Genomic DNA, 12,993 nt, shown 5'->3' on the forward strand with positions numbered 1-12,993 from the left:
GAATACATGGGATATGGGAGTGGAAAGAGCCATTATTTACAAAAAATATTTAAAAATCATATATAAATTTAAAAAGATAAATCTGAGTTTAAGATGCCAATAGCTCTTGAATCATTATTTTAGGAGAGAGAATGCTGCTGTTTGGAAAGTGGTGTTTGGCATCAATAACCTAGACCACCCATCAACATTCATGCAGATGCGCCTTGTGAAAACCATCATCCTGCATCCTCGCTACAGTCGAGCGGTGGTGGACTATGACATCAGCATAGTGGAGCTAAGCCAAGACATCAATGAAACAAGCTACGTCCGACCCGTCTGCTTACCCAGCCCGGATCAGTCCTTAGAACCTGATACTTATTGCTATATCACAGGCTGGGGACATATGGGCAACAAAAGTAAGTCAAGATTCTTGGGAGCATTCACCTTTCAGCTTTTAACTGGAAAACACTAGGGTACTTCCTAACCTTTGGTAATCATTTCCCATTTTCACTTATAACAGAGAGTCACAAATAGCATATGTGTCACTCCCCCTTCCATGCAAATTGTAGAAGTCAATACTTCGTCATGCCCTTAAACCTGCAAACCCAAAGGAAACCTCAGAAGTCCCTCTCTATACCTCATTTCTCCAGGGAGCCCCTACAGATGCTTGGAGCTGACATGCAAGATCAGTCATCCCTGCCTTGATAGGGATTGTATTGAATCTAGATTGCTTTAGGTAGGATAGTCATTTTGACAATATTGATTCTTCCAATCCATCTGTTTGTGTTATCTTTGATTTCATTCATTAGTGTCTTATAGTTTCTGAGTACATGTCTTTTGTCTCCTTAGGTAGGTTTATTCCTAGGTATTTTATTCTTTTTCATGAGATGGTAAATGTGATCGTTTCCCTGATTTCTGTTTCTGATCTTTTGTTGATTGTGTATAGGAAGGCAAGAGATTTTTGTGTATTAATTTTGTATCCTGCACCTTTACCAAATTCATTGATTAGCTCTAGTAGTTTTCTGGTAGGATCTTTAGGATTTTCTATGTATAATATCAGGGCTTCCCTGGTAGCTCAGAGGTTAAAGCGTCTGCCTGCAATACAGGAGACCAGGGTTCAATCCCTGGGTTGGGAAGATCCCCTGGAGAAAGAAATGGCAACCCACTCCAGTACTCTTGCCTAGAAAATCCCATGGACAGAAGAGTCTGGTAGGTTACAGTCCACGGGGTTGCAAAGAGTCGGACACGACTGAGCGACTTTGCAAACAGTGAGAGTTTTTTCTTCTTTTCCAATGTGGATTACTTTTGCCTTCTCTGATAGCCGTGGCTAGGACTTTCAAAACTATGGTGAATAATAGTGGCAAAATTAGACATTTTTGTCTTGTTTCTGATCTTAGAGGAAATACTCTGTTTTTCACCATTGAGAACATACAGAAATTTAGAACTTTGTACTACTGTCTCTCAGCTGCCTGTAAAGGACTCTTACTTTGCTTGACCTGTTAAAAGTTTAGAATAAGAATTTAATTGATATTTTCTTTAATAGTAAGCACTGGCCATGCCAACTATGTCAGGGTAGTACTGTAGCTCTCAGGGATGATGATACATGTTGGTGTCCTGTTACCCACCTTTTATTGTTTAGTCACCAAGTCGTGTTTGACTCTTTGTAACTCTATAGACTGTAGCCTGCCGGGGCCCCCGTCCATGGGATTTCCCAGGCAAGAACTTTCAGGCAAGCTGGAATTCACACATTCTCTCTGCTGACACTAAGGGACACTTTTCCCTTTGGACACCTTTCTGACACATCTTCTAGGATTAAAGGTTCTGCACGTGGTAAGATAACATTGTTTAAACCAAGGATGAGGCAACCATTCCCCTGTTACTCTGAACAGATGAACTGAACTTTAGCAGAATGGACTCACATGCTGAGCTGTCACAGAGCTGACAGCCTCCCATCTGGGGCAGAGCTCTGGCTTGCTTATTTTAATTGTAATACCTATTGTTTATGTTGCCACATGTAATGAGAGAGGGAGGCAGTTCCCTGGTGCAGCTAGTGGTTAAGATTCATTGCTTACACTGCAGAGGCCTGGGTTCCATATCTGGTGGGGGATCCATCCTGCATGCTGTGTAGTGCAACCAAAACACAAAAAATAAATTAGAAAACCCATTTGTAAAAAATGAAAGGGAAACCATGAGCCAAGTTACTTAACCAGTCTGTGCCTCCATTTTCTCATTAACAAAATGGAGGCGTTTGACTAATGGAATGACTATCAGCACTTCTAATTGGAAAATTTTGATTCAAAATGAGTTTTGTCTTTGAAATAACATTCTAAGAATATGGTTTTCTTGATATAAAAATGTAACGATTTCCTATATGACTAGCCTAATTTTTGAGTCATTTTACCTTCGTGTTTTATTTCTTCCTCTTTAAAAAAAAAAAAAAAATCCAGTGCCTTTTAAGCTCCAAGAGGGAGAAGTACGTATTATTTCTCTGGAACAGTGTCAGTCCTACTTTGACATGAAGACCATTACCAACCGGATGATCTGTGCTGGCTATGAGTCTGGCACAGTTGACTCGTGCATGGTAAGTTGCCTGTGCTTACCAAAGAGATTCAATTCTGCAATAGGTTCAGTGGGTCCATATAAGCTCATTATTATTCATGTGTGGCTCTTTGGGAAAGTTTTTTTGAAAATAACTTATCAGATGTTTCCAGCATCTCTTCTAAATACTTTTTAATAACTCACTGAATTCTCACAATCATCACTTGTGGAAAACAAGGGACCATAGAGGTTAAGTAATTTACCCCATATCACCCAGGACTAAGGTGGTAGAATGAAGTTATGAATGTGCTTGGCCACTGACTATCCTAGAAGCAAGGATTAATGTGAACACATTTCTCTGTGTTGCCAATATGACCTGGAGGTTCACCAAAAACTAGTGCCTCAGGACAGCTCTCTATAGCACTTTTCAGACAGGGATGCTCCACAGTGCACTGCAAATGTTCAAGTTTGTCTTAGTCTAATTTTACGCAGCTTTTTTTTTTAATTCTATTTTTCTCTTACTTCAAGTTGAATGAAAGTCTTTTAAAAACCAAAGCAAAACAGAGTTTGTTATTTTGCCAGGCAGGCCTAACCTCAACTGTATAATGAAATGGTAACTGCTAAAGGGAGGGGATGGAAGGCTGATTCTTGAAAGAGAAATTAAGGCCCAACATAGACATGGGTGTAGTCATGCTCATATAATAATGTCTAATAAGAACTGGGTCCTGTCAACTTCTTTAGTGGTGGCTGTTCCACATGTGGGCATCTTAAACACATACCAGATGCTCTCTAACAAAACCCCAGATAGAAAAGGAGAGCGACAAAAGGCTACTTTTTTACCAAGTCTATTCATCAGAACCTCTCATTATCTTCCTTAACGCCTCAACAGGACACATCGCAGGCCATGGTCCTCTGTTAAGGTCTAGAAACCATGGGACTCAATAAAGAAACCAAACAAACTTTGGCCTGAAGTCCAATATTATGAAGAGGAAAAGAGGACCAAATTGTGCCTTTATCTGTATCCTTCTTTCATTTGAATTGCTGCTGCTTCACTTGTTTCCAGCTAACATGTCCACTTATCTCACTAAGCTTAGCTCAAAATCTACTCTTAAGGGGATCCTATGTTCCCCTCCAGCTGGAAGCACTCACTCATTCTTTTGAAGACTCTTTTATTTATAGCCCTTAGATTTTGCTTTCATGTAAAGTTTTTCTCATTATCCAAGTGGACTTTTGGCCCTTTTATGGTAAAAATAGCTCCTTACTTGTTTAGACATTAGCACAGAATCCTCCAAAAAATAGAGTCTAAATAATTATGTGGCTAAGTTTCTGATCTGGAAACGTAGGCATGCTGTAAATATATCCCATTTTAATAACTAGCATAAATAAGTGGTGGTAGTGGTGGTTCAGTCACTAAGTTGCGTAGCACAGCATAAATCAGGATCTTAATTCTTTTATATAAGAGGAGATGAAAAGACTGGAATATGTCTAATAAAAATGTTTCCAGTAAATTTTGCTTAAAAATCCATCAGGCTTTCAGACAGAACAATTTAGTCAGCCCCTTGAAAGGCCTATGCTTATTGGCTGGGCTTGTGTGCTCAGCTGTGTCTGACTCTTTGCGACTGCATGGACTGTAGCCCACCAGGTTCCTCTGTCCATGGATGTTTCCTGGCAAGAATATGGAGTGGTCTGCCATTTCCTCCTCCAGGGGCTCTTCCTGACCTAGGGTTTGAACCCATGTCTCCTGCCTTGGCAGGCAGACTCTTTACCACTGAGCCACCAGGGCTTCTCATTAGTTAGGTTTATGGCATTGGTAAGTTATGAATATGATGATCACTACTGCTAGGAAATGGCATGATATATTCAAACCTGAAAGAGAAAATGTTCAACCTGGGATACTCTACCCAGAAAGATTATCATTTAGAATAGAAAAAGATAAAGAATTTCTCAGACAAGCAAAAACTGAAAGAATTGAGCAATAGTAAACCAACCTTAAAATAAATATTAAAGGGTCTTCTCCAAGTAGAAAAGAAGCAACAATCTATTGGAAAGGAAAAAAAATCACAAGAGGAGAAGCAAATATGTAAAAGGATTGTTCAGTTCAGTCGCTCAACTGTGTCCGACTCTTTGTGACCCCGTGAACCGCAGCACACCAGGCATCCCTGTCCATCACCAACTCCTGGAGTCCATCTAAACCCATGTCCATTGAGTCGGTGATGCCATCCAACCATCTCATCCTCTGTTGTCCCCTTCTCCTCTTGCCTTCAATCTTTCCCAGCATCAGGGTCTTTTCAAATGAGTCAGCTCTTCGCATCAGGTGGCCAAAGTATTGGAGTTTTAGCCCCAAGAAAATGAAATGCAAAAAAGCAAAATGGCTGCCTTAGGAGGCCTTACAAATAGCTGTGAAAAGGAGAAGCGAAAAGGAAAGCTATACCCATTTGAATGCAGAGTTCCAAAGAATAGCAAGGAGAGATAAGAAAGCCTTCCTCAGCGATCATTGCAAATAAATAGAGAAAAACAATAGAATGGGAAAGAGTAAAGATCTCTTCAAGAAAGTGAGAGATACCAAGGGAACATTTCATGCAAAGATGGGCTCAATAAAGGACAGAAATGGTGTGGACCTAACAGAAGCAGAAGTTATTAAGAAGAGGTGGCAAGAATACACAGAAGAACTATACAAACAAGATCTTCATGACCCATATAATCATGATGGTGTGATCTGGCTCACCTAGAGCCAGACATCCTGGAATGTGAAGTCAACTGGGCCTTAGGAAGCATCACTATGAACAAAGCTAGTGGAGGTGATGGAATTCCAGTTGAGCTATTTCAAATCCTAAAAGATGATGCTGTGAAAGTGCCACACTCAATATGCCAGCAAATTTGGAAAACTCAGCAGTGGCCACAGGACTGGAAAAGGTCAGTTTTCATTCCAATCCCAAAGAAAGGCAATGCCAAAGAATGCTCAAACTACGGCTCAATTGTACTCATCTCACACGCTAGTAAAGTAATGCTCAAAATTCTCCAAGCCAGGCTTCGCTAATATGTGAACCGTGAACTTCCAGATGTTCAAGCTGGTTTTAGAAAAGGCAGAGGAACCAGAGATCAAATTGCCAACATCTGCTGGATCATCAAAAAAGCAAGAGAATTCCAGAAAAACATCTATTTCTGCTTTATTGACTATGCCAAAGCCTTTGACTGTGTGGATCACAATAAACTGTGGAAAATTCTGAAAGAGATGGGAATACCAGAACACCTGACCTGCCTCTTGAGAAACCTGTATGCAGGTCAGGAAGCAACAGTTAGAACTGGACATGGAACAACAGACTGGTTCCAAATAGGAAAAGGAGTCCATCAAGGCTGTATATTGTCACCCTGCTTATTTAACTTCTATGCAGAGTACATCAAGAGAAACGCTGGCTGGAGGAAGCACAAGCTGGAATGAAGAGTGCCAGGAGAAATATCAATAACCTCAGATGTGCAGATGACACCACCCTTATGGCAGAAAGTGAAGAACTAAAGAGCCTCTTGATGAAAGTGAAAGAGGAGAGTGAAAAAGTTGGCTTAAAGCTCAACATTCAGAAAACGAAGATCATGGCATCTGGTCCCATCACTTCATGGGGAAATAGTGGAAACAGTGGCTGACTTTATTTTTTGGGGCTCCAAAATCACTGTAGATGGTGATTGCAGCCATGAAATTAAAAGACGCTTACTCCTTGGAAGGAAAGTTATGACCAATCCAGACAGCATATTAAAAAGCAGAGACATTACTTTGTCAACAAAGGTCCGTCTAGTCAAGGCTATGGTTTTTCCAGTGGTCATATATGACTGTGAGAGTTGGACTATAAAGAAAGCTGAGCACCAAAGAATTGATGCTTTTGAACTGTGGTGCTGGAGAAGACTCTTGAGAGTCCCTCAGACTGCAAGGAGATCCAACCAGTCCATCCTAAAGGAGGTCAGTTCTGGGTGTTCGTTCATTGGTAGGACTGATGTTGAAACTGAAAAGGACTGAAGATCACTTAAATATGCAAGTACAGAGATTAAAAAGAAATCAGAATTTTTGTAAAAGTGACTATAATAAACTTAAAGCAAGTAGCTATAGTAATGGGTCAACATATTTGAACTCCATAGTAATCACAAATTAAACACATAGAAAATAGTTTCACAAAAACCAAAAAGAAAGGAACTCAAGCATACTTCAAAAGAAAATCATCAAAGCACAAAAGGAAAAACAAAAAGAAATGAACTCAAAGAAGAACTATAAGAAAAACTGGAATAAGGTTTAAAATGGTAATATGTACATATATAATTATTTTTTATTTTATATTGGGGTATAGGTGAGTTACTGTATTGTGTTAGTTTCAGGTGTACAGGAAAGTGGTTCAGTTATATCCATTCTTTATCAGATTCTTTCCCCATGTATGCTCTTATAGAACATTAAGCAGAATTCCCTGTTCTATAAAGTAGGTCATTGTTAGTGATCTGTTTTCTACATTGTAGTGTGTATATGTTAATTCCAAACTCCTAATTTGTCCCCCTCCCCACCTTTCCCCTTTGATAACTATGTTTGTTTTCTAAGCCTGTGGGTCTATTTCTGTTTTGGAAATAAGTTCATTTATATCATCTCTTTAGATTCCAAATATAAGTGATGTGATATTTGTCTTTCTCTGACATAATTCAATTAGTGTGATAATCTCCAGGTCCATCCATGATGGTGCAAATGGCTTTATTTCATTCTTTTTCATGGCTGAATAATAATTCATCATATATATGTAGTATATTTTCTTTACCTATCATTCTATTGGCAGTTAGGTTGCTTCCATGTTTTGGCTATTGTAAATAGTGCTGCAGTGAATACTGGGGTGCATGTATCTTTTTGAATTGTTTTTTTCCCCAGATATATGTCCAGGAGTTGCTGGATCACATGGTAACTTTATTTTTAGTTTTTTAAGGAACTTCTGTACTCTTCTTCATAGTGATTGTACCAATTTACATTCCCACCTACAGTATAGGAAGGGTTACCTTTTCTCCACACCCTCTTCAGCATCTATTGTTTGTAGACTTTGATAATGGCTCTTCTGACTAGTCTGAGTTGATACTACAGTGTAGTTTTGATTTGCATTTCTCTAATAATTAGCAACGTTGAATATCTTTTCATGTTCTTTTTGGTCATTTGTAACACTTCTTTAGAGAAATGTTTCTCTCCTGCCCATTTTTGATTGGGTTGTTTGATTTTTTGATATTGAGCTTCATGAGCTGTTTGTATATTTTGGAGATTAATCCCTTATTAGTTGCATCCTTTGCAAATATTTTCTCCCATTTTTGTAAGTGGTCTTTTTGTTTTGGTGGTTTCATTTGCTGTGCAAAAGCTTTTAAATTTAATTAATCTCATTTGGTTATTGTTTTTATCTTCATTACTATAGGAGGTGGATTGAAAACGATCTTGCTGTGGTTTATATCAAACAGTGTTCTGTCTATGTTTTCCTATAAGAGTTTTGTAATATCCAGTCTTACATTTAGGTCTTTGAGTTTATTTTTGTGCATAGTGTTAAGGAGTATTTTAATTTCATTCTTTTATATGTAGCTCTCCAATTTTCCTAGCACCACTTACTGAAGAAGAGACTATCTTTTCTCCATTGTATATTCTTGCTTTCTTTGTCATATTAATTGACCATAGTTATTTGGATTTATTTCTAGGCTTTCTATCCTGTTGCATTGATCTATAAGACTGTCTTTGGGCCAGTACCATACTGCTTTGATTACTGTAGCTTTACAATATATTCTAAAGTAACAGAGCCTGATTTCTCAGCTTTTCTTTCTTTCTCAAGATTGCTTTGGTTATTTGGGATCTTTTGTGTTTCCATACAAGTTATAAGATTTTTTTGTTCTAGATCTGCAAAAAATGACCTAGTAATTTGATAGGGATTGCATTGAATCTGTAAATTGCCTTGGGTAATATAGTCATTTGGACAATACTGATTCTTCTAATCCATGAACATGGTAGGTATATCTTTCCATTTATTTGTGTTTTCTTCAATTTGTTACATCAGTATCTTATAGTTTTATGAGTAGAGGTCTTTTGTCTCCTTAGGTATGTTTATTCCAAGGTATTTTATTTTTTTGATGAAACAGTAAATAGGATTGTTTCCTTAATTTCTCTTTCTGACCTTACACTGTTAGTGTCTAGAGATTCAACGTATTTCTATGTATTAATTTTGTATCCTGCAACTGTACCAAATTCATTGATGAGTTCTAATAGTTTTCTTGTAGCATCTTTAGGATTTTCTACATGTAGTTATCATGTCATCTGCAAACAGTGACCATTTTACTTTTGGATTATAATAATTTGGATTACTATTCTTTTTCTTCTCTGATTGCTATTGCTGGGACTCTCAAAACTATGTTGAGTAGAAGTGGCAAGAGAAGACATCTTTGTCTTATACCTAATTTTAGAGGAAATGCTTTCAGCGTTTCACCATTGAGTATGATGTTTAGCTGTGGGTTTGTCACATGCTGTGCTGTGCTCAGTTGTGTCTGATTCTTTGTGACCCCATAGACTGTAGCCTGCCAGCCTCCTCTGTCCATGGGGATTCTCCAGGCAAGAATACTGGAGTGGGTTGCCATGTCCTCCTCCAGGGGAATCTTTCCAACCCAGGTATTGAATCCAGGTCTCCCATATTGCAGGTAGATTCTTTACCGACTGAGCCACCAGGGAAGCCCAAGAATACTGGAATGGGTAGCCTATCCCCTCTCTGGGGGATCTTCCTGATCCAGGAAATTGAACCAGGGTAGCCCATATATGCCTTTATTATGCTGAGTTATGTTCCCTCTATGCCCACTTTTAAAAAATGGGTATGGAGTTTTGCCCAAAGCTTTTTCTACATTTATTGAGATGATAATATGGCTTTTATTGTTCAATTTGCTAACGTTCACACCACAAAGTGGGTATAGAGGGACTATATCTCAACATAATAAAAGCGATTTGTGACAAACTTACAGCTAGCATAATACCCAATGGTGAAAAACTGAAAACCTTTAAGGGGAAGAAAACTGTCATTATTTGCAGATGATATGATACTCTATATAGAGAATCCTAAAGTCTCCATACAAAAACTATTAGAACTAATAAGTGAATTTGGCCAGGTGACAGAATACAAGATTCATATACAGAAAGCTATTGCATTTCTTTACACTAAATGGAATATCAGAAAGAAAAAATGGAAAAAAAAATCATTTTAAAAATCATGTTAAAAAATACCTAAGAATAAACTTAACCAAGGAGGTGAAAACCCCTATGTACTGAAAACTAAAACACTGTAAAGAACACTGAAGATGATTCAAAGAAATGGAAAGATATCCAATGCTTTAGGATTGAAAGAATTAGTATTGTAAAAATGGTCATACTACCCAAAGTAATCTACATATTTAATGCCACCCCTGTTAAAAAATCCTGATCAGTGAAGAACTGACTCTTTCCCTGATGCTGGGAAAGATTGAAGGTGGGAGGAGAAGGGGACGACAGACGATGAGATGGCTGGATAGCATCACCGACTCAATGGACCTTAGTTTGAATAAACTCCGGGAGTTGGTGATGGACAGGGAGGCCTGGCGTGCTACAGTCCATGGGGGTTGCAGAGTCAGACATGACTGAGTGACTGAACTGTCAAAATACTTGTGACTTTTATTTGTTCTAGTTCTGTAAAAAAAAAAAAAAATTCTAAAATTTATGTGGACTCACAGAGGATCCAGAATTGACAAAGCAACTCTGAGAAAAAAAGAACAAAACTTGGAGACACACTCATTCTAGATTATACTACAAAGCTACAGTAACCAAAATAGCATGGTAACAGACATATGGATCAGTGGAACAGGATAGAGGCCAAATATAAACCCACACATTTATGGTAAATCTCTGAGGCAAGAATACAATGCAGAGAAGACAATCTCTTCAATAAGTGGTGTTGGGAAAGCTGGACAGCTACATGTAAATCAATGAAATTACAATAAAAATTATACATGATTATTATAATTATACAAAAATTAAAAGTCTAAAGGCCTAAATATAAGACATGCCACAAAACTCCTAGAAGATTACATAGGCAAAACATTCTTTGATATAAATTGTAGCAATACTTTTTTAGGTCAGCCTCCCAAAGTAAAAGAAATAGAAGCAAAAACAAATTAGTGGGCCAGATGAGAAGAACTGACTCATTGGAAAAGACCCTGATGCTGGGAAAGATTGAAGGCAGGAGGAAAAGGAAACAACCGAGGATGAGGTGGTTGGATGGCATCACTGACTCTAGGGACATGAGTTTGAGTAGGCTCTGGGAGTTGGTGATGGATAGGGAAGCCTGGCGTGCTGTAGTCCATGGGGGTTGCAAAGAGTCGAACATGACTGGGCAACTGAACTGAAAAAATAATGAATCTATATATACAACAGAAACAGATTTACAGACATAGAAAACAAACTTATAAATACCAAAGCAGGGAGGGATAAATTATAACAATTATTATTATATATTTAAATATTTATATTTATATAGGTAGTAACATGTAAATAATAATTATTAACCTGTAGTTATTTCATGAGAATTAAATAAATTAACACAGGGAAGGTGTTTGGGAGAGCATCGATAAACATGATTTCTATTTCTCAACATTACCAAGTGGGAGGACCATAGATACACTTCCAAGTTTGAAATTCTTGCAAAGCAAGGAGTATTTTGTAAATATCTATCGTGAGTCCACATACTTACTTATTTTCTAGAGTATCTATCCTTATCTTTTGAGGCCATGCAGAACACATCTCTCATAGTCTCATCTTTTCAGATGTAGAAAATATTAGCATTTTTAAAGCCATAGTGTTTTAATTATATGCGGACAAAGAAAAGTGAATAAAACTTAACTGTAATAACTTCCCTGGTGGTTCAGATGGTAAAGCGTCAGCCTACAATGCAGGAGACCCGGGTTCAATCCCTGGGTCAGGGAGATCTCCTGGAGAAGGGAATGGCAACCCACTCCAGTATTCTTGCTGCCACCTGCCCCCGACTCCCCCCCGCAAAAAAAAAAGTGGCTCAAAGAAATATTTAGCCTTCCTTGGTGGCTCAGATGGTAAAGCGTCTGTCTACAATGTGGGAGACCCGGGTTTGATCCCTGGGTTGGGAAGATCCCCTGGAGAAGGAAATGGCAATCCACTCCAGGACTATTGCCTGGAAAATCCCACGGACAGAGGAGCCTGGTAGGCTACAGTCCATGGGGTCGCAGAGTTGGACACGACTGAGCGATTTCACTTTCACTTAACTATAATACCTAGACTTAAATATTAAGAATGAATGTCTCTATGCAAATGAAATCTCTATGTATGCATTATAGTACGTTTTACTGTAATTCTTATGTGGTATTTTCTATTTAAGCATGCTAATTCTTTTCTATTAAATACAGTAAGTATTAAGTTTTTCTTACTCTGAGTGTGTTTTACTTAATACATTCATTCACACAGCAAGAATCCTGGAAGTGACTTATTTTTAGATTTTTCTAGCACTATTTTTTGCAAGAAAACTTTATCCTTGAACATGTTCTACATTTATAAACTGGATCAAAATTAAAAGAATTAGATCAGTTAGGGACTCAGTCCTGATATACTTAAATTAAAAAAAAAGTTTGATATATTTGATTAAGTGTGAGAAATGACAAAATGTCCTCCAATTTCACAGAAAAAAAAGAATATAGCCCTTTCCCAAGCCACCTCTATTCTTTAAAAGATCAAGATTTAAAATGTTCATTTGGTTCAATTGATGCATATCAATTTATGTAGGGGACAGCATGTTCCCTTCACACATTAACAATGAGACCTTTGTTGAAATTTTTCAGGACATTGGTTAAGCTGGGATGGGCTTTGTTTTACCCTCAGGATAGCGTGGACACATGAGGGCTCTGAAATACCAGTGACTAACATCCACCGCTCTTCGTTACAGGGCGACAGTGGTGGGCCTCTAGTTTGTGAGAAGCCGGGAGGACAGTGGACATTATTTGGCTTAACTTCATGGGGCTCCGTCTGCTTTTCCAAAGTCCTGGGGCCTGGAGTTTACAGCAACGTGACATACTTTGTCAAATGGATTGAAAGACAAATATACATCCATACCTTTCTCCTAAACTAATTCCAAAGATGATCAGAGACTTTTTCCAGCAACATTCAAAGAAAATGGCCTTTCCGACGGTGGAGGACATCCTGTAGAGGGCTGTACAGGAGCACTTTTCATAGACAGGGATGCTCCACAGCGCACTGCAAATGTTCATGTTTCTCTCAGTCGAATTTCAAGCAGTTTTTTTTTTTTTTTTTTCCAGTTCTGTTTTTCTCTTACTTCAAGTTGAATGAAAATCTTTTAAAAACCAAAGAAAAACTGAGTTTGTTCTTCTGCCAGGCAGGCCTAACCTCAACTGTAAAGTGAAATGGTCAACTTGGGAAAGAGAAAAGTGTAGGCA

At 38.2% G+C, this 12,993-nt stretch overlaps 1 protein-coding gene across 2 annotated transcripts in view; it reads left to right on the top strand.

Moving 5' to 3' along the window:
- CORIN (corin, serine peptidase) overlaps nt 1-12,993 on the top strand; it is a 282,930-nt gene extending 269,937 nt beyond the window's left edge. For both annotated transcript variants that reach the window (XM_044945906.2, XM_025290092.3), the window contains exons 20-22: nt 124-395; nt 2,427-2,560; nt 12,486-12,993. In XM_044945906.2, the coding sequence (XP_044801841.2) occupies nt 124-395; nt 2,427-2,560; nt 12,486-12,668 (589 nt within the window). In that variant the 3' untranslated portion in view covers nt 12,669-12,993. The remainder of the gene's footprint in view (nt 1-123; nt 396-2,426; nt 2,561-12,485) is intronic.

Source organism: Bubalus bubalis, chromosome 7 (genome assembly GCF_019923935.1).
Source record: "Bubalus bubalis isolate 160015118507 breed Murrah chromosome 7, NDDB_SH_1, whole genome shotgun sequence".
In the NCBI taxonomy this organism is placed as follows: domain Eukaryota; kingdom Metazoa; phylum Chordata; class Mammalia; order Artiodactyla; family Bovidae; genus Bubalus; species Bubalus bubalis.